Raw genomic sequence first — 21875 nt, forward strand, 5'->3', positions numbered from 1 at the left:
CGAATATTGAACGAAAATGAGGTGCGATAAGCAACAGGCCTACTAAAGAGACTGTTTACTCTGATTTTGCTCATCCTCTTCTGAAGTATTGCTGCGAGGTATGGGATACCCACTGACGGTGGACATCGAAGAAGTTTAAAGAACGTCCGCTCGTTTTGTATTATCTCGGAATTAGGGAGAGAGTGTCACACGTGGCAATCATTAAAACAAAGGCTGTTTTCGTTGCGACGAGACCTTTTCACGAGAGCTGAGTCTCCAACGTTTTCCTCCGAATGCGAAAACATTTTGCTGGCTCCCGAGAAATTAAGGCACGCGCCGAAAGACTTAAGATTCCTATTTCCACGAGCTCTTTTCAAGAGTGGAAAGGCAGAGAAATAACTTGAAGGTGCTTCGATGAACCCTCTGCTAGGCATTTAATTGTGACCTGCGGAGTACTCACGTAGGTGTAGACGTACTCTACGGCACTTACTTAGCTTGCATATACTGTGAATCTCCCGCCCAGCCAATGTCCCAAGAGTCTGGTAACAAGAGTAAAAGAACGGGCCCGCTAGATTACAGATCAGAATTCTTTAGAATATTCTAAATTCGAACACTATAAATTTCTTTGAAACGGTAAAGCTTCTGTCCACAAATCAGTACGGATTTAGAAAGCGTCGCTTCTATGAATCTCAGCCTGCCCTTTTCTCACACGATATCCTGCGACCCATAGCTGAAGGGAAACGGGTATAGACGAAGGGAAAGCGTTTGACACGGTGCCCCGTTGCATGCTTTTTTAATGTACAAATGTGTGTGAAATCTTATGGGACTTAACTGCTAAGGTCATCAGTCCCTAAGCTTACACACTACTTAACCTAAATTATCCTAAGGACAAACACACACACACACCCATGCTCGAGTGAGGACTCGAACCTCCGCCGGGACCAGCCGCACAGTCCATGACTGCATGCTTTTAACGAAGGTCTGAGCATATGGATTAGGTTCCCAGGCGACGATTAGTTCCTAAGCACAATTTGTCCAAAAAAATCGAGAACCTAGATATCACACGTTCCAGAATTTTCGTGGCAGTCTGTGTCGTGTGGTAACACATATGTTTGTCATAACTTACTAAGCAAAACGTCCGGAACCGCGCTACTGCTACGGTCGCAGGTTCGAATCCTGCCTTGGGCATGGATGTGTGTGATGTCCTTAGGTTAGTTAGGTTTAAGTAGTTCTAAGTCTACGACACTGATGACCTCAGATGTTAAGTTCCATAGTGCTTAGAGCCATTTGAACCATTTGAACTAAGCAAAACACGCGCAAACGGTCATAAGACTGCTAAATAATTCATCATTATTTAACTCTGAAAAGAATGAAGTAAAAAATAAAATTTTGGTCATTTAACAGTACACTGCAGGATGAAACAGTTTTATTGCTGATGTTTATAATTACATAACAAGCATAAGTATCTGTATATAATCAGTATAACATAGCAAACACTTTAGCAACCATGTTCTTATGCACTGCGTTTGTTTTTCTCCTGCATACCGAAAAACGTTGCAAATTTTATGGGGTTCCAGGAGAAAAATAAACTGCAAATGGAAACCAGTGTATGAAAGCATCATCCGCCGAGGCAACAAAGCATCGCAGTCATATGAGACAAGGTCTTTCTACGCAGCAGCAAGTTCGGGCTTTTCCACTGGCGATTGTGGCAATCAGTTGCGATCACTGAATTACAAACAACATTGCGGTCCGTCAGCATACAAAGTCACATTTACTGCCGAAGGGGTGGCCTAGTAGAAGGTGTGGGCACCTATAGCTTCGATGCTCTCTAGCGTCGTCGGATGACGTTTTTCGGGCACAGGTTCCTATCTCGATTTGTTCCTCAAGACACTCTCTACAAATCCTCGGAGTTTGTCGCAACTTTTCTGAAACACCCTGTAGACAGTCGTTTCTCCTTCGCACTGTTTGCTATTGGAACAGGAAAGGAAATGACTAGAAGTGGTGCAAAGTACCATGTGCCATGCGCCACACGGTATCTTGCGGAATATGTATGTAGATGTAGGTGGAGATGAACATTAGAGTTTAACGGTTTGTCGACATTAAGCTGAAGGTCAGAAGAGATGGAGGACACGTCCGTGGACAAGAACGATGAAGGACATCTGTTGTGTCTTTGAATTATACCAGCAAATGCTCACATTGGTTTAGGAGTAGCACTGAAAAATATACCAGGATGGCTGGACGTTGATCTGCACACTGCTCCTCCCGAATACTGTCTAACCCTTACACCATCTCTCTCGCTCATCGGAGTATTAAGCAATGACAATGGTACTTCAAGAATATTTCCTCCAACTTCCTGCTGTAAGCTGCACAGCAAGCAAAGCTCTTACACCACTTCAGTACGTAATTACGGTAAGCATAGGAAGCAAACAGCTGAGCACTGCAGTTAATTTGTATTACTTCGGTAGGACTGAAATAGGGATATCGCAATGGACCAATCTACAGATTATCAATCAAGTAAGGGGAAGAAGCAACGAAAGTTAGTTACAACTTTGCATGGGGTTCATAGATTACGTCACGTTATTGAAAAATACATAAAGAAAAGACAGGCATTGTTACGAAACTCAAATGCATATGTGCTATAGCGACATGAAATGATGGGAGATGGACTAACGAGAACCCGTGTTGAATTCCTCGTAATGCAACAGAAATAAACAAACATGTCTTGTATGCAAAAAACTGAAGATCGTAATGTATGGAGAAGTCTAAAAGTGGCCTATATCCAACAGTAGATGACATACACCTGATGTTGATGATGATGATGATGAACTGTAAGGGTATCAAGCTAGCAGCTGATGGGTAGACTACAGACAGGACAGCGTAATTGAATCACTTTTCCTTCCTGTTTCTTCCACAGATAGTTATAAGACCAACGACCATCTTCCTCGACGCTAGCTGTTAACACGTTTTCCCGTACCTGGAGAAAAACGCAATCTTCCGGGTCGAATGAAGCACTGTATAAAATTCAGGTGCAGATGGGACCGAATGCTGATTTTCCATGGCAGTATAGCCACGTAGAAAACGCTAAACTGCTCAATAAATCTCATTGCAGCCCCTGTTCATAAATATACTAGCAGAGGTAACAATGAGTTTCCTATAATCCATTGACTATGAAAAAGGGAAGGAAGATCAATATTTCACGTCCCATACAAATTGACTATCGTCCAGATCTATGCGTTTGGAACGAAATCATTAGTTATCTTATATCAGACACTAAGAAGAAATTTTATAATGCTGGAAAATAGCTGCTGACACATTTCGATAAGAGTTTAAATACTTTATTAGTCACTGCTATCGCCGAAGCCGAAAGACGCTGACGTCTGTGAGACACGTCCGAAAACGTGTGCCCGTCTGCTGCAAAAAAAGATGAAAATTTCCTTAGATACAACGCTGATCATTTGTTTCCTTGGGTCTGGGTGACTTCATAAATAGAAAGTATAGTTCAATCTACGACACAGTTATTAAAGAATCATGGAGTTTCATTCATAGAGTTTGGTTTCTTTTACGTTTCTTTGGTGTGTGTGTGAGTGTGTGTGTTTGCCTGTGTGTAATATTGCACACTGGTAAACTATTCCTCAATGGTAAACAGCACTCGGTGGTCAGAAGAAAGATGCGTTTTTCGTGTTACGTATTATTTCTATGATTTTCCCAGTGCCATTGATAGAAAACAGACTCCAATTTTATGCACAATATTTTGACGACAGATCTTATTTTTCTTCGCAGTGAACTGAAAGTGATGTAATGGTACATGATCAAATCCTGGATTCCATTGAGAGTGTTGTGCATAAGTTAAATGTTCAACCCGGAAGAGGACAATAAAACATGTCATCTAAAATGTTATTCGGCTTACCCACTGAAAATACAAACGAATGCGCACCATTCATGAATATTCAGCAACAATGGTTTTCGAAACGTTGATGTAAAATAATTAAAATAAATTTCCAAAAACAAGGAAACTAAACCCAATACTCTTCCTGACTCCACAGTTGCATCAATGCTGTCTGAAGGACACCTTTCGCAAATTCCTACCCATCAGCATTGGAGTTCCCGAGACACTGCGACTTCTTGCTAATCTGGTCGAAATCAGGTTTGTCCCGCGACCAGAGTTGCTTAAGGTGACCAAGGTCTCCCGCATTCTTTTTTAAGCCACGTCTGGAGAAGGCCTCAGAGATTGTGAGTAAGGGGGTGCAACTGACGGCTGGTTTTCCTCGAGTAGTTTGCCTCCAGCTGCCACCAGTCCCTGCCACCTGTTGGCAATATATGTCCCTGCAAGTTGTTTGTACGATGGGCACGTAATGCTCATTGCCCGCTTCAGATTTGGTTCCAGTTATCTCGACTTTAAAATAAGATTTTACGTAAGCGGAAAGAGATATGTTGCTGTGACCAGGGTAAACTGGTCCGACCATACTGCTCCAGGGTCGAGGAAGCCTAAGCCCTGACGAGAGTACTGGTCCCGAGAGGAAAATCGCTTTGGTTGGAATTATTTGGAATGAACACTATCTGAACAAAAGTGTTCGGACACGTCTGTGTAATGCAGAATTGATCACAGATGTCACGAGACGCAGACCCGCCAGTTTGAAAGGAGGTGGGGGAGGGGTATTTTGTTGTAAGTAACGAAGCCGTAACAGCCGAGCGGGCCGGTCAAGAGGCTAGTCACGGGGGCTAGTCACTGGATGTCTCCTCAGTAATAGATACAGAAGGATATTTTAGACCTTCTAAAGCTGTCGAAGTCGACTGTTGGCGATGTAATTATGAAGTGGAAAAGGGAAGGAACAACCACAGCTACACCAGGTAGATCTCATGTACCGATGGACAGGGACCGTCGAGCATTGCGGAAGATGGTTGTAAAAAAATCGCAAGAGATTAGCGGAAGGAATCAGGGAGTTGAAAGGAATATTGTGCAATGATCGAGCACCTCCTCATAAACTATACATATCTGTAGTTAATGCTAAGAGACGTTTGAGGTGCCGTAAAGAACGACGCCAGTGGACAGTGGACGACTGGTGATTTAGAGTGATGCATCACGCTGTGACCTGTGGCATTCCGATGGAAGCGCTTGGGTTTGGCGAATTCCTGGAGAACGTTACCTGCCATCAAGTATAGTGCCGGGAGACGATGACTGATAGTTTCGACATGACAGTGGACCGCGTCATAAAGCAACATCTGTGAGACTTTGGTATATGGAAAATAACATTCTTGAAACGGACGGGCCTGCTGAACTCCCGACCTCAACTGAATGGAACATCTTTGGTGGTGGTAAGTTCCTATGGAACCAAACTGCTGAGGTCATCGGTCCCTAGATTTACACACTACTTATTCTAACTTAAACTAACTTATGCTAAGGACAACACACACAACCATTCCTGAGGGAGGGCTCGAAACTCGCACGGGGCGGTGGGTGGAGGGGGGGGGGCATCTTTGGGATGAGTTATAATCCCGACTTCTCTGCAGACCTCAGCGTTCAGCGTCACTAAATTCTCTGGTTTCGGCTCTTGCCGAAGAACGAGCTGCCATCCCTCCAAAGATATTCAGACACGTCCTCAAACAGAGGTGAAGCTGTCATGAAGGCGAAGGGTGGACAGGCTCCATATTAATGGCCACTAGTAGTTGTCCAGAGGCCGGCCGGTGTGGCCAAGCGGTTCTAGGCGCTTCAGTCTGGAACCGCGCGACCGCTACGGTCGCAGGTTAGGTTCGAATACTACCTCGGGCATGGATGTGTGTGATGTCCTTCGGTTAGTAAGGTTTAAGTAGTTCTAAGTTCTAGGGGACTGATGACCTCAGATGTTAAGTCCCACAGTGCTCAAAGTCATTTGAACCATTTGAAGTTGTCCGGATACTGTTGATCAGATAGTGTATGTAGCAGCTAGCTGTTAAAGGGAGTCTCCAGCAAAGTGTATACGAATGTCATGGATGTGAGAGTTACGATTCTCGTCCGAGTCCGAGATCGTTGTTGAGACATCATCACTTCAAGCTCCCAAAAACAAAAACGCGAAGTGTGTAGCAAGCGTCAGGAGTAAAACCAACAGCGTGACACCAACAGTACCTCATAAACTGTAAACAGTCCATTTGGAGGGCACATCTGAGCAACACACACCACCTGGTGAGGTCGATAAGATAGGATGCCGAAATACTGCGCGTAAATTGGAACTTGAAACCAGCTGAACACCTTTATCACGCCGAAGAAGCCTGAGAAATCACGCCGCTATTCCTTGGTACCCGTGTGTTCATATCTTGCCTATTTCTCTCAAGCTGATTATCCCTGTGCAGACGAATGAGAGCTCTCAGTGCAACGTCTTCGCATCGCATCAAGCTACAATCGAGCGAGGTGGCGGAATACTAAACTCGGATATCTGCATTCGGAAGGACGGCAGTTCGAATCCCTTTCAGTCCACCCAGTTTAGGTTTTCCCAAGTTTGCTCAGATCGCTTAAGGAAAACACCAAGCCCGATTTTCTTCACCATCCTTCCGCAATCTGTGCTTACGCTCCGTTTCTAGTGAGCTCGCCGCCGGAGGGATGCTAAACTTGAATTTTCCATCTACCTTTCCATAGCAGTGTTTATGCTGCGCTCACAAACAGGAGGAACTAGTCTCCTGGGAATCCTGGTCTGACTCGTCCGCTTGCTGGTATGGAGAAGCGGAATCAAGGCCGGCGTTTGACGCAAGCTGTTGATCGAAGCGGTTGACACAGTCAATCCGCGGCCCAGCGTTTTTAAGGACAACACACGTGCGTATTTCTGTGGCTGACGTTCCTCAGTCACAGTGCTCCACTGCTGATACCAGGTGTCTGTCCCACTGGCAGGGCCATATTCCAAGGAATTTTCCTATCTTTCACTGAAGGAACAGTCTTTCTTCTCGCTTGATCTGATTTACAGACACCATAAGAGAACGCAAAATGTTCTGTGTCACTGACCTACTAGGCGTGAAACGCTGCTTTATAGTGTAGTAGACATTTAAGGCGATTACGGTCGCCCTATCTAATTTCGCAGAGCACTATGTTTGCCTGCATACGAGGGTAAAGTGAAAAGTTACTAAATGGCGTTAATTTTAGTGAAATTTTGTTGTTTTATATGTTTGTTCATCTTGTGGAACAACGGAAGCCAAGTATTCTGTACATTTTGTTATCAACAATTGTTTCACATTTTTAAAGTGAGTTTTTGGCGTCCACATCGTACATCAAACAACGTTTTACGTAAGTGATATACCTAACAACAAAGGAATGTGTAAGGACATAGAGGACACATACCACTCCACAACAGATTGGTAGCCGGCGGCGGTGGCCGTGCGGTTCTAGGCGCTCCAGTCCGGAGCCGCGCTGCTGCTACGGTCGCAGGTTCGAATCCTGCCTCGGGCATGGGTGTGTGTGATGTCCTTAGGTTAGTTAGGTTTCAGTAGTTCTAAGGTCTAGGGGACTGATGTCCACAGCAGTTGAGTCCCATAGTGCTCCGAGTCATTTTTGAACAGATTGGTAACTGGCGATAAATAAAGTTCATTTAGATTAGTGAGGGGAAAAGGTAAAGAGCGACAAAGATACAGTAGTTTGTTCTGAAGTGGTACTGCAACACAGTCTTCTGGTCGTACAAATGTTCCCATTAGGTGAAGACTAAATATTACGCAGATATACAACACTATCACGTGTCAGTCCCTGGCGTGGTGCAGCTATTCTCAGTGGGAATATACTTAAATATCCTTGCAGATTACAGTCTCTTATGAAAATCATGACTGGTCTGGAGGATAGAGCTAGTACCAATGGGAAATCGATGTTTCACCATGCTTGGTCTCATCCACAAAGTGACTTGCTGAACATGATGCCGCGTATACCAAAATATTAAGTCATTTAAATCACATATTGATGCTGAGTTGTACGAATAAATTGGGGAGTCTGACGCCTGACGAGATAACGTGAAGTTTAGTCGATAGGAATGCTTCTTTATGAAGAACGGCAGGTGAGTCTGGCAGATGTGTAATCCGTAAAGCACGATATTGTGGGAAAGCAGGTTGCAGATTATGGTACTGGCAGCTTCTGTGTAGTCTTATTTTCTTTGATTCATCTTACTACACGTTATATGCCATTAATTTAAGTTCCGGGAAGTATGTGGACGTGGGGAAATCGCGATAATCAAATCGCTGTTGAGCTTAGCTTCCTTTCCAGCAGTGACCAACATACTCGTTCTGTTTAGCGCCTCGTTGCGCTGATACCCTGAGACATTTTACCGTAGTTAGACACAACTGCATCTCAACCACTTCCTACCTTATGTTCATAAGATGAATGTTTTTGTTCATCCATATTGCTAGAGTACTGAGAGCCGACAGTGAACTTAACGAGTAAGATTTGATCAGGACGTTAGTTCAGTTGAAGCAACCTAGGAAACTTGAGAGTTTGCATCATGACTACTGTCTCTGCCTAATGTGTTTCGATGAAGAGAAATGGTTCAAATGGCTCTGAGCATTATGGGACTTAACATCTGAGGTCACCAGTCCCCTAGAACTTAGAACTACTTAAACCTAACTACATCACACACATCCATGCCCGAGGCAGGATTCGAACCTGCATCCGTAGCAATCGCGCGGTGATGAAGAGAATATAACGATTTTGTTGTGAGTTCAGGATAAAAGAAGGCATTGCCTACGTACGGCTGATTGGTTATTTCGACCCGTCAGTGAATATTACAATCGCTGCTGGTCACTGCATGTATACTGTTTTCGTGAATATGTTGCTAATGTTCGGTATTTCGCACTTGTAAGCAGATGGATGTTGAACGAAGTATTAGCTGAGCAATGGGCTGTTGAAGTATTAGTTCATCCGGTGAATTACGTAGTAACGTACAGTTTGTGGAAAGTAGAGGCTACTACTCAGTTGCGCGTTTTTTGTTTCAATGAACAGGTAAATGGTCAGGAGATGCACCCGTGGATCAGTTAATTTCCTTGATACCTCACAAACAAACGAAGCTTTCCCACAGCAATATTTTTTCTAACACATTACTTAAATATAACATTCACTTACCACTCCTGTTGTCCATAATATCCCTATAACCGTGGACAAGATCTTGAACCAATTGCGTCATGATGAACCTGAAAAAAAAATCATCTGTCATTAGAATAGAAATAAACAGATTTCTCAAAGACATAATACAATGTTCAGAAAATTATTCACAAGTTCCATATCGTGACCATTCACCAACTTTATTCAGTAGCAAATGTCTTACGGGTTCCAACAGAGCCAGACTTATCTCAACTAATATGCTGCTGGCAGACGAGTATCTATCTGTTAATTACTTTATACATTTTAGAAATTGCACCTACTCTGTGTTTGCGGGATGCATGTTTCACGTAAACACTAGGAATTAGACCAGAAGGTTCACTTCCATTACACCTGAGCCAGAACAGGAGCTGTACATTTTCTTTTACTATAGAGAAAACATGTCGACTGACGTTCCCCTGAATTGGTGAATAGCTGTTCCGACTAAGCCTCACAAACGGATGTGAAACCGGCATTGCAAGCTCGGTACTCTTAAACTGAAATGCTACAAAGCTGCTGTGGCATCTGACAGAGGTGGAAAAGACATGTCCTTGTGGTTATTGGTTACGTCCTTACGTAGACTCCTGCGACAGACTATAGGAACAGATTTCCTCATCACGTGGATGCAGACATCCACGCCTACCCCCCCCCCCCCCCTCTCCATATACAAATCATTCATCCACGGATCGCCGCGGCAGAGTTAGATAAATTAGCAGATACATATACCCTTACTGCACTAGTTATCTTCTTGCATCATCATTATGGAGATGTAGTGTCAGGGGGACGGAGAAATCATCTAAGTACCAATAACTCAGGTCTACTTACAGTCAGGTTGATTGCAGATTATGGACATAGATTAGGACATTTAATTTAAAAAATTAATTGACAAGGATTTCTGCAAAACTTGTTACTGCCCATTGAATCAGCTACGTATAACAGCAGAATTAGGGCAGTCTTGATTACACACTAAATTCACGAGTCAGGAACATGGAAAAGAATTAATGACACTGTCTACTTTCTGACTGAACGTAATAAAACTCGTGACGATAGGGAGAGAATATGACAAATCGTGCGTATATTGGGTTGAGATATATATGCCTTTCAAGCCGCAGGGCACGCCAAATACTTAAATGTTGCATATTTTGTTATTGCAAATTACAAACACACTCATGTCACCTAACTACTGGAAAAATCTTACAAATCTACCCAAACTTCAGACTGCATTGAGAGTGTTGATTGTTGGAATTCTTTGGACAAATGCAGTCTGATATCATCTTCGGTACCAATTGTCTACTCTCGTTTAACAGAATCCCCACTCCCATAATTGGACAATATTTATTTTGTAATAAAATCTGAAGATTAGTTTTTATTTCATATAACTGTACATGTGGACACGATGGTAATATAGCTAGTCTCCTTTAGTATAATCATTCAATAGTAGTCGTCCAGTAGAAAGGAGAGCAAAAATTAGGATCTGACGGCAGATATACGACGGGGTTGTGAGAGAAAACACTCTGATTGAACAAAGACGAGGCAGGAAACTGATTTTGTACATTTAAAAGGAAACATCCCGGCATTCGCCTAACTTGAACTCCTCCCAATTGCAAATTCAGTGCCTAAATCATCGTGCCTGTTCACTCGGTGCCGTTAGGAATGCTTGATTAGTCGCATGTAGCTATGATTGCTGTCCGCCATGCTCCGTACAAAGGCGCTGTTCCTCCTTTTCTAGAAAATGTTTATCGTACTCCACATCAGCTGCGCAGTCGATGCGTATCCACAAGTAAGGTTCGTTACATAATATGAGGAAGGCAGTGACCGACCTTTAGCATAAGAAGAAAGACAGTGAAAAAGAGAGCACAAAATTACCTACTTCTGGAAACAAGGTATTGAGAAAGAACTGCACTAGAGCTTGTTGAACTGCCTGGCATTGCAAAAACGGGCGGTGTGACGTAAGCCCCATGATCGTAATCAAGGGCTCGTCGATCACTCAGTACCCTTTAGTAATAGAAAACAGTTTCTTTTTTTGATACTTAGCTTAGGGGCTCTGCCCGAACAGCAACATAACGCTTTTAATCCGAACGAAACAGATCGATGTCAAGGCTAATGCACAAAGCCAGTGGGTGTGGTTGCCAGCACGTCCGTGTCAATTGTGGTACCCGCTTTCTCTCCCCGAACAAAGCCAACAAACTATCGTGACTGGACACACTGGAATAGCCTCACGCAAATCTGTTATGATTCAAGGATCAAAATGCAAAATGAAAAATATTCGATAATTTTTTGCACTGTTTCATAAACACAAGTTCAGTACGGTACTACAAGATATATAATGCTTTATTAGTCGAGACCCAGGTGAAAGCCCATCTATAATGACCTTGTCGTCTACGGGATGTTAAACTTTGATCTTCCTTCACATGGCAGTTTCTCGTTAAGAAGTTCAGTACATTAAATCCAGCCCCACGTCAGACACAAACCGTGTATCGTCTATATTAGCGATCTTCTTTTAACATTTTGCTGTTGTTTAACTGTTTATTCCGCCGGAGGTTCGAGTCCTCCCTCGGGCATGGGTGTGTGTGTTGTTCTTAGCATAAGTTAGTTTAAGTAGTGTGTAAGTCTAGGGACCGATGACCTAAGCAGTTCGGTCCCTTAGATAATTCACGCACGTTTGAACATTTTTAACTGTTTATTGCCTTGCCTGGATGTAAGCGAAGTAAAATTCTAGACTGCGTTGGTTTCCTAATGCCTTAAAACTCAGGTGTTTGCTTTTTTCCTTTATTTTAAAGGTTTATCGTCCAGATTATAAAGTGCTTATCACTATTATAATCTACATAAACCTGTAGTATTAACTAAAATATTTATTGAATAGCTAATACAGTACAAGTAAATTCGTCTTTCTGTATTCAATTTTTGGAATTTTTCGTTTCCGTTCTCGTAGAATTGTACATTTTTCCCCCAATCAACGAAATACAGATTAACTAAAGACTTACTACATTTAATGTTTTCTACAATTTCGAAACGATTCGATAAGCATAGACACGTAGAAATCGTCAACAAACACTGCAGAAACATAAATCACATAGAAAGCAAACACGGCGAATATACACATTAATATCTGATGATGAGCTAGTATCTAAATACTGGAAAATGTACATCTACATCTACATCTACATTTATACTCCGCAAGCCACCCAACGGTGTGTGGCGGAGGGCACTTTACGTGCCACTGTCATTACCTCCCTTTCCTGTTCCAGTCGCGTATGGTTCGCGGGAAGAACGACTGTCTGAAAGCCTCCGTGCGCGCTCTAATCTCTCTAATTTTACATTCGTGATCTCCTCGGGTGGTATAAGCAGGGGGAAGCAATATATTCGATACCTCATCCAGAAACGCACCCTCTCGAAACCTGGCGAGCAAGCTACACCGCGATGCAGAGCGCCTCTCTTGCAGAGTCTGCCACTTGAGTTTATTAAACATCTCCGTAACGCTATCACGGTTACCAAATAACCCTGTGACGAAACGCGCCGCTCTTCTTTGGATCTTCTCTATCTCCTCCGTCAACCCGATCTGGTACGGATCCCACACTGATGAGCAATACTCAAGGATAGGTCGAACGAGTGTTTTGTAAGCCACCTCCTTTGTTGATGGACTACATTTTCTAAGGACTGTCCCAATGAATCTCAACCTGGTACCCGCCTTACCAACAATTAATTTTATATGATCATTCGACTTCAGATCATTCCGTACGCATACTCCCAGATATTTTTCAGAAGTAACTGCTACCAGTGTTTGTTCCGCTATCATATAATCATACAATAAAGGATCCTTCTTTCTATGTATTCGCAATACATTACATTTGTCTATATTAAGGGTCAGTTGCTACTCCCTGCACCAAGTGCCTATCCGCTGCAGATCTTCCTGCATTTCGCTACAATTTTCTAATGCTGCAACTTCTCTGTATACTACAGCATCATCCGCGAAAAGCCGCATGGAACTTCCGACACTATCTACTAGGTCATTTATATATATTGTGAAAAGCAATGGTCCCATAACACTCCCCTGTGGCACGCCAGAGGTTACTTTAACGTCTGTAGACGTCTCTCCATTGATAACAACATGCTGTGTTCCGTTTGCTAAAAACTCTTCAATCCAGCCACATAGGTGTTCTGATATTCCGTAGGCTCTTACTTTGTTTATCAGGCGACAGTGCGGAACTGTATCGAACGCCTTCCGGAAGTCAAGAAAAATAGCATCTACCTGGGAGCCTGTATCTAATATTTTCTGGGTCTCATAAACAAATAAAGCGAGTTGGGTCTCACACGATCGCTGTTTCCGGAATCCATGTTGATTCCTACATAGTAGAGTCTGGGTTTCCAAAAACGACATGATACTCGAGCAAAAAACATGTTCTAAAATTCTACAACAGATCGACGTCAGAGATATAGGTATATAGTTTTGCGCATCTGCTCGACGACCCTTCTTGAAGACTGGGACTACTTGTGCTCTTTTCCAATCATTTGGAACCTTCCGTTCCTCTACAGACTTGCGGTACACGGCTGTTAGGAGGGGGGCAAGTTCTTTCGCGTACTCTGTGTAGATTCGAATTGGTATCCCGTCAGGTCCAGTGGACTTTCCTCTGTTGAGTGATTCCAGTTGCTTTTCTATTCCTTGGACACTTATTTCGATGTCAGCCATTTTTTCGTTTGTGCGAGGATTTAGAGAAGGAACTGCAGTGCGGTCTTCCTCTGTGAAACAGCTTTGGAAAAAGGTGTTTAGTATTTCAGCTTTACGCGTGTCATCCTCTGTTTCAATGCCATCATCATCCCGGAGTGTGTGGATATGCTGTTTCGAGCCACTTACTGATTTATCGTAAGGCCAGAACTTCCTAGGATTTTCTGTCAAGTCGATACATAGAATTTTACTTTCAAATTCACTGAACGCTTCACGCATAGCCCTCCTTACGCTAACTTTGACATCGTTTAGCTTCTGTTTGTCTGAGAGGTTTTGGCTGCGTTTAAACTTGGAGTGAAGCTCTCTTTGCTTTCGCAGTAGTTTCCTAACTTTGCTGTTGTACCACTGTGGGTTTTTCCCGTCCCTCACAGTTTTACTCGGCACGTACCTGTCTAAAACGCATTTTACGATTGCCTTGAACTTTTTCCGTAAACACTCAACATTGTCAGTGTCGGAACAGAAATTTTCGTTTTGATCTGTTAGGTAGTCTGAAATCTGCCTTCTATTACTCTTGCTAAACAGATAAACTTTTCTCCCTTTTTTATATTCCTATTAACTTCCATATTCAGGGATGCTGCAACGGCCTTATGATCACTGATTCCCTGTTCTGCACATACAGGGTCTAAAAGTTCGGGTCTGTTTGTTATCAGTAGGTCCAAGATGTTATCTCCACGAGTCGGTTCTCTGTTTAATTGCTCGAGGTAATTCTCGGATAGTGCACTCAGTATAATGTCACTCCATGCTCTGTCCCTACCACCCGTCCTAAACATCTGAGTGTCCCAGTCTATATCTGGTAAATTGAAATCTCCACCTAAGACTATAACATGCTGAGAAAATTTATGTGAAATGTATTCCAAATTTTCTCTCAGTTGTTCTGCCACTAATGCTGCTGAGTCGGGAGGTCGGTAAAAGGAGACAATTATTAACCTAGCTCGGTTGTTGAGTGTAACCTCCACCCATAATAATTCACAGGAACTATCCACTTCTACTTCACTACAGGATAAACTACTACTAACAGCGACGAACACTCCACCACCGGTTGCATGCAATCTATCCTTTCTAAACACCGTCTGTACCTTTGTAAAAATTTCGGCAGAATTTATCTCTGGCTTCAGCCAGCTTTCTGTACCTATAACGATTTCAGCTTCGGTGCTTTCTATCAGCGCTTGAAGTTCCGGTACTTTACCAATGCAGCTTCGACAGTTTACAATTACAATACCGATTGCTGCTTGGTCCCCGCATGTCCTGACTTTGCCCCGCACCCGTTGTACGGGAGAAGTTGACAGCAGACCTGACCAAGTATTGCTGTCACCTGAATGAGCGATTCGGCGTGCACTTTGGATCAGTGACATGCGCAGGACGATAAACTCTAACGAATGACAAACTGCAAATTTTGTTTCTACTGCGAGAGGCAGCACATCCACATTTCCCCAATACAGAGTACCATACGTTAATAGTGGCAATGGAAGAGGAATATTACGAGAGAGTAATGTGTTGATATTGCATTAGTATGAACACAGAACGACGCGAGTACGTAAAATTATTGGGGTTTTATAGGACTCTGTCAGTAAAACGCTGTATTATTCTTTTTCGATTAAAACTCTACAATTCAGCGTGCAGGTCTATGTCGATAGCATTTCCTTCGCTAGTATTAAAGTTTATTTTCATGTTCAAGATGAATGGGATCTCATGGTATTTCATTTATAAGCTCGGAAACCGCGTTTGTATACTGAGGTGCATTCTGCGACAAGTTCCGTGAACTAAGTAATCGTCTAACTGCTACTTTCAATCGTCATTTCTATAAGAGCAACAACTGTGATTCTTATGTACAACAGCAAATGTGTAACACTTAAGTCATCATCACTACGGTAGCAATGTTGTCTTACCCGACAAATCATGATCTACGTTTTCCATCTTTTAATACAAAGTGTTTATGGTTTCAGGTACTTTTGTAAGTGAACATGAAATGCTTCGCCGTGCGAGGTGGTAAAGCAACTATTCGCATTCGGGAGGAGCGTGAATCACATCGCTATTCGGGAATCCTAAATTTTATTTTACGTCCTGTATAAACGGAGTTGGACTACTTTCGTGGAGTGACATTTGCACGGAGCAGGGATTCTTGCCGGGCTAACTGACTTGTCGCAGGTACAGCCACACTAAGAAGTCTAGTAGTTCAGCACAGCAAGCGGGCTCGCGCTCGCATCACAGCAGTGAGCAACCACTTATCGCTTCAGGGTGGCTCATTAACGCGTTTCGTGGCGAATTTATTTTTATACCTGTTGTATTAATTAGAGGTGACAATGAGATTCAACATAACGAGAACTGACAGTGAAATTCAATATCTCTTAAAATTTTGGTGTTGGAAGGAAAGGAGGACAGCTAAGTAATGGAATGGAATTGAAGTCCCATGCTTCTTGACAGAGCGTAAGGGAATGATGCGGGAGATCCGCACCGCCGTACTAGGAAAGGTCCTAATGGAGGTGATTTGCCGTTCTCTTCCTCCGACCGTAATGTGGATGAATGATGATGATGAAGAAGAAGACACAACAACACCCAGTCTTCTCGGGGCAGGTGAAAATCCCCTACCCAGCCGGGAATCGAACGCGGGACACCGTGTTCGGGAAGCGAGAACGCTACCGCGAGACAACGAGCTGCTGACATGTAAGTAACGAACACTGCATTTCTTACGACTGTTGCAGCTTTATGGGGACTGCAATTTTAGGACGAAATTTAAATTGACAAATTAAAAAAATTTCGCTAAAGGATCAGTGTCTGGTACCACTTTTCGATCAGTGTAATGCGAAGACAAGTTCTTAAGTTGAAGTCTGCCAGTGAATTTCTGTAGGTTGACTTGGTTCTCTTCATTGCGGAAAAAGCAGCATGCACATGTAAGTATAAACACCGACATAATAGTATCTGCAGACCTGTAAATTTACATTAAGGAAACAGAAGTGTACGAGACTATTTTTGCCGTGAAACTAATCACAAACGTCACACAGTGGGTGTATAAGTTCTAGCTGTGGTTGAGTTTTCACACTGCTAACATAGCCTCGAAATCAGTGAAACTGCGCTACCCTTTGCTAGCTGAAAAATAGTGTGGTAGCTTGAGTTAACTGCAGATTCATTCATAGAATGCTCTTCCTGAAAACAAAAAAAATGTATTTTTAATGAAAATGTTATGAAAATTATTGAGAAGTTTATTTCTTTTCTCCCTTGGAATGAATACTTTATTCAGTCATATCGCATGAAACTGTTTTTCCCCCACACATCGGCTTCTCGTTGTTCATCTTGCAAGTGACCATAATATTTTGGGTGGAATCTATCGTGATGCTGATGTAAACTGAATTTTTTCGTTGTATTTAAAATTTTGAAGCACGTTAATAGAACGCTAAGCGTATCAAGATATGACATACAGTAAACATATAGACTATATATTCTGCATGGATACGTTGACGTTGATGTGTCTGACCACTCAGAAATTCCTTATCCGATCATCATGCTACTTTTCATGCCTTTCAAAAGAGCTACTCTCCATTTTAAGGGGAGATTCCACGCTAAAACTTTAATTTAAAAAAATTAATAGCTAGTTCACACCTTTAGAGTGTTTACTCTTAGATCCCTAAACGATTTGGCTGTATACGAATTACAAGTACGTCTAAGAAATGTTTGAAATACGGATTGCGTAAGGGGATAGGGCACACCGAAAGACGCCCTTAAGCACTGAGACGTGTGTACCGTATGTTAGTAACTAAGGCTACGACGAACCTAATGACGGTCATTCCTCTGGAGGCATCACATTGCCTGCACTTCCCCTGCCTTACCAGTCGGCCGTGCTGCGCCACTTGGAAGCGAGCGCTCACAACCCAGGCGGCGAAGGCCCTTGTTCGCCTAGTCGCATCCTCAACAGGCCTTCTGCAGTCTCCGGCAAGTGTTAATAGAAACAGGTCTTAAAATATGCTGAAAGGATGCAAAACTGCCACGAGTCACATTTTTATGATAATTATTTATTTTGTGTTTACCAGTTTCATGCTGGTTTGCTCGTCTTCTAGCGGAGGGGGAAAAAGTATGGATGAAACTGCATGCCAGTTGCCCGTGTTTCCGCTGCAGAGATTTTGTACCCTGTGTGAGCTCATACAGATTTTGATTCTAAGAACCTCTCAGGGTCAAAGCTGCGACTGTTCTTTAGAAAAGGCTTGCCCTTTGAGATAGCCTTGTCAGTCTTCACTAGGGAATATGTTACAAATTTCGAGAGTCATTTGCCCGACTTTGTGTCGTTTCCAGGGAACAACACATATTTACAATATTTACAAGATTACCTACGATTACATTAAACTACTTTTTAAAATTTACAACTTTTTCAATGGATCTGACATTTTCTTCGTCATTGTAACTTCTGTGCTTAGGCCACAAAATTCAGAAATAATTTTAAGTTTCCATCAGTTTGGAGTCTCTATAAAGCCTTTGAAACCGTTTCGCCAGTCGTCATCGCCGTCTCTTTCTCTTTTCACATCAATGTTTAAAATTAGCCGGTCAAACTTGTGGCCATGGTACTGTGCATCTTCTAGAAGATTTTTCACTATTGAGTAAACATTTGGCTGAACTTTTAATACTAATGTATTTATTCTTCGGTTCCATCCTTCTGGCGCCTTCCACTACAATTTCACGTCTCTCTTGGCATGTGTTCGATATCGAGTCACTGGTACAAAAAACAGACGTAAAAGTTCAGGCGTGCTCTCCTAAATACACAGACAACCATCGTCCAATATTTCCAGGGAAGATGAGCTAGACCAGAACACATTCTTATGTGACAGCATATTTCCTCGTTTTCCTTACAGGGTGGATCGAGGCCGCAACACTGAACTTGTCTCTACAAACACTGATTAAAATGGGACTTAACATCTGAGGTCATGAGTTCCCTAGACTGAGAACTACTTAAACCTAACTAACCTAAGGACATCACGCACATCCATGCCCGAGGCAGGATTCGAAACTGCGACCGTAGCAGCAGCGCGGTTCCGGATTGAAGGGCCTAAGCCACTCTGCCACAGCGGCCGGCTATTAAAATGATAATTGCAACAAGAAATAAACTGTTAACTGTTTGTTAACTGTTTCGACGATGGTAATTTCAAAGTCCATCATCAGAGATGCAGGGTTCCATCCCGGCACGTTAGCTTTTAAAAATGTTCATACATTTCTCACTTTTTATTTACTGGCAAAGCGTAAACAACTGGAATACTGTTAGTTTCCTCCCATGACCTATTAAGGTCCGCGTGAAGTGTAAACAATTGCCCAAACTGCTTCGTCGAACTCTTGGACGTTCCATCCACAAAAAAAGATATGCAGTTTGATAAACAAACTTCTCTCTTACCGCTGCAAACACGAGTATTCTGTCATTCGGTACCCTGTTATCATCTGCAAGTAAAACATTGATACCATCATTCATCAGTAAATCTGTTGTGTCTAGACAAGACAGCCTAGACACAATGAGAGGAAGCCGAAAGGCACGCGCTAATTTAAAGCAGGATGGCGTGAGGTCTGAAACAGGATACGTAATGAATGCTATAAAGAAAAGTACGTATCTTCTGGAATACTTAACTTTAATCCATCCTTTTGGTACATCTGGAGATTGTGGCGATACAAGTGAGACTCTTTAGATACATGCAATGTTACTAATGGCGCCTTGCTAGGTCGTAGCCATGGACTTAGCTGAAGGCTATTCTAACTATCTGCTCGGCAAAGGAGCGAGGCTTCGTCAGTGTAGTCGCTAGCTACGTCGTCCGTACAACTGGGGCGAGTGCTATTCCGTATCTCGAGACCTGCCTTGTGGTAGCGCTCGGTCTGCGATCACACAGTGGCGACACGCGGGTCCGACATGTACTAATGGACCGCGGCCGATTTAAAGCTACCACCTAGCAAGTGTGGTGTCTGGCGGTGACACCACAAAATCATTTTCTTGGATGAATATTTCTCCCGAATCGATGGCATCTTTTCTAGTTCCCATATATTTTCGCCTAATGCAGTGTAACGATGTGTGGTGGTAACGCTGTTACTAAGTCGTAATCTCAATTGAAGAGCTGCCTTGCTTCTTCAACGTAAAGTGATCAGACTGTAGCGTCTGTTTCTTTTACCCGCTTCTTTGCACTTACAAAATGTTTTCGCACTTCATTTGCTGCTTCATCTGGAACACAAACGTGGATAGCCTTCATATATGTTCATAGTCAGCCAAGAAAGACTTCATGTGAATGAAGAAACACAGTTTGCTGTTCATCGCATTCCGATTTTTTAAAAATGTTTATAACGAGGCGAAAGATTTTCATAACATCCATAATATCGCATTTATTCTTTTTAAAGTTTACACAAAGCCGAAGTCACTTCTTGTCTGTTTGTATAGTCCACTACATACTGATGCCCGTTGTAAATCAGGAAAGCCTTCCCTTTGGTGGGGTCGGTGAATTCAGTTATCTCAGTACTAAGACACGGAGCACTTCTTGCCAGTCAGAGGTCAGCTGCAGTACTGAACTCTGGGAGAAGGCCATGCACACTACGAACTGGTGTGCGGACAGGGAACATTCTGTAGGAAACGGGATTTTGCCTTCTCCAGAATACGTCGCAGGTACCGGCGTGCAGGCTGGTGAATCATATTTCCGGAGCACCCTGTCCACTGCCTACAGTGTCCTGGCCTCCTTGCAAATAACAACACATTCCCTCTCCGTACAAGTGTCACTCCGTGCAAGTGTCACAAACTCGTATAAACCACTATCCCCGATTTCTTTCGCTATCTTTCGACGATTACGATTGAGTCAGTGTTTAGTCGCTAATGACATCGACCGAGCGAGTTGGTGCCGTGGTTATCACATCAGAAACGCATTCGGGAAGAGAGAAGTTGAAATATCCGTTCAGTTATGCTGGTATAGGTTTACTGTGGATTCCAGAGATGAAGTCGAATGCCAAGATCGGAGATAGGCCGATCTCCCCCCCCCCCCCCCCCCCCCAGCTCTGTTCTATCGGAGATTGTCCATTGACCACCGATGGTATTAGGTTGAACGTTCTGTCCTCTTTCTAGAGCCGTAGAACAGCGTGGAGCTGAATTTATGTCTCCCCTCTTCTGTAGGGCAGGAAACTCTTTGGCTGTGGTAGTCAAACAAAAGCCAGTCTGTTTTCTTCAATAAGTGCATTTATACGTGCATGTTATGTCAGATGAAAGTATGGTGCTGCTACAGACGCATTTTCCGTTTCTTCTGAGTCATGTTTAACAGTTGGAAGAATATTTTCCAAATGAGGCTGTGGTAAGCGTCGAGCGTAGGTCGTGTTCAGAATGAAAAGTTTGTGGGGAAAAAATAAAGCAAATACCCCATGCGGTACATTCGTTTTTGTCCAAACTGGCCCTATCAGTGTAGGTTACATGGCTTATTTGGGTCTGGAAACTCAATTACTTCCATAGTTTTTGTAGGTTTGTCGGTTTTCGCTCATTTTGCTACATGAACAGCACGAGACGCCACAAAATGTTTGTAAGCTAAATTAATGATTTGGAAATAAAAACGCAAGTATTGTCAGTCATATTTCCGAGCCTCTCTCGAAAGATGACATAAGATGCTTACGAAGTGAGGGACTAAACTTTTCTAGAGTGGTATCGTTGAGAACTATTTTAGAGCAAAGTAGAAATTTCATTCTAAATATTTCGTATATACAGCGGAACAGAACATTCCAACCACTCTCTTTGAAATGTGGAACCCTTCTAAAAAGTGTGAATGATATTTGCCGTTCAAGAAAGTCCTAACGCACTGAAGTGTACAGATCTCTCTCCCATTAGTAGAAATATCTTCATAGTCGGCGAAGAAAGACTTCATGTGAATGAAGAAACACAGTTTGCTGTTCATCGCATTCTGATTTTTTTAAATATTTATAACGAGGCGACAGATTTTTTATAACATCCATAATATCGAAAGCCATTCTGTTTAGTCAGCCTAGATTAATATAAGCAACCGACGTCAATGTTGTCCGTCTGAAGCCATAGGTGAGAGCGCTTCGTTGCGCCGTTTGGCGATACCAAACAGCAGCCAACATCAGCACCAACTTCGAGCAAAAGAAGAAAAACAAAAG

At 42.8% G+C, this 21875-nt stretch overlaps 1 protein-coding gene across 3 annotated transcripts in view; it reads right to left on the reverse strand.

Annotated features, from left to right (window-relative positions):
- LOC126470321 (elongation of very long chain fatty acids protein AAEL008004-like) overlaps positions 1-21875 on the reverse strand; it is a 655643-nt gene that overhangs the window by 308751 nt on the left and 325017 nt on the right. For all 3 annotated transcript variants that reach the window (XM_050098103.1, XM_050098102.1, XM_050098100.1), the window contains one exon: positions 9038-9105. In XM_050098103.1, the coding sequence (XP_049954060.1) occupies positions 9038-9098 (61 nt within the window). In that variant the 5' untranslated portion in view covers positions 9099-9105. The remainder of the gene's footprint in view (positions 1-9037; positions 9106-21875) is intronic.

Source organism: Schistocerca serialis, chromosome 3 (genome assembly GCF_023864345.2).
Source record: "Schistocerca serialis cubense isolate TAMUIC-IGC-003099 chromosome 3, iqSchSeri2.2, whole genome shotgun sequence".
Taxonomy (NCBI): Eukaryota; Metazoa; Arthropoda; class Insecta; order Orthoptera; family Acrididae; genus Schistocerca; species Schistocerca serialis.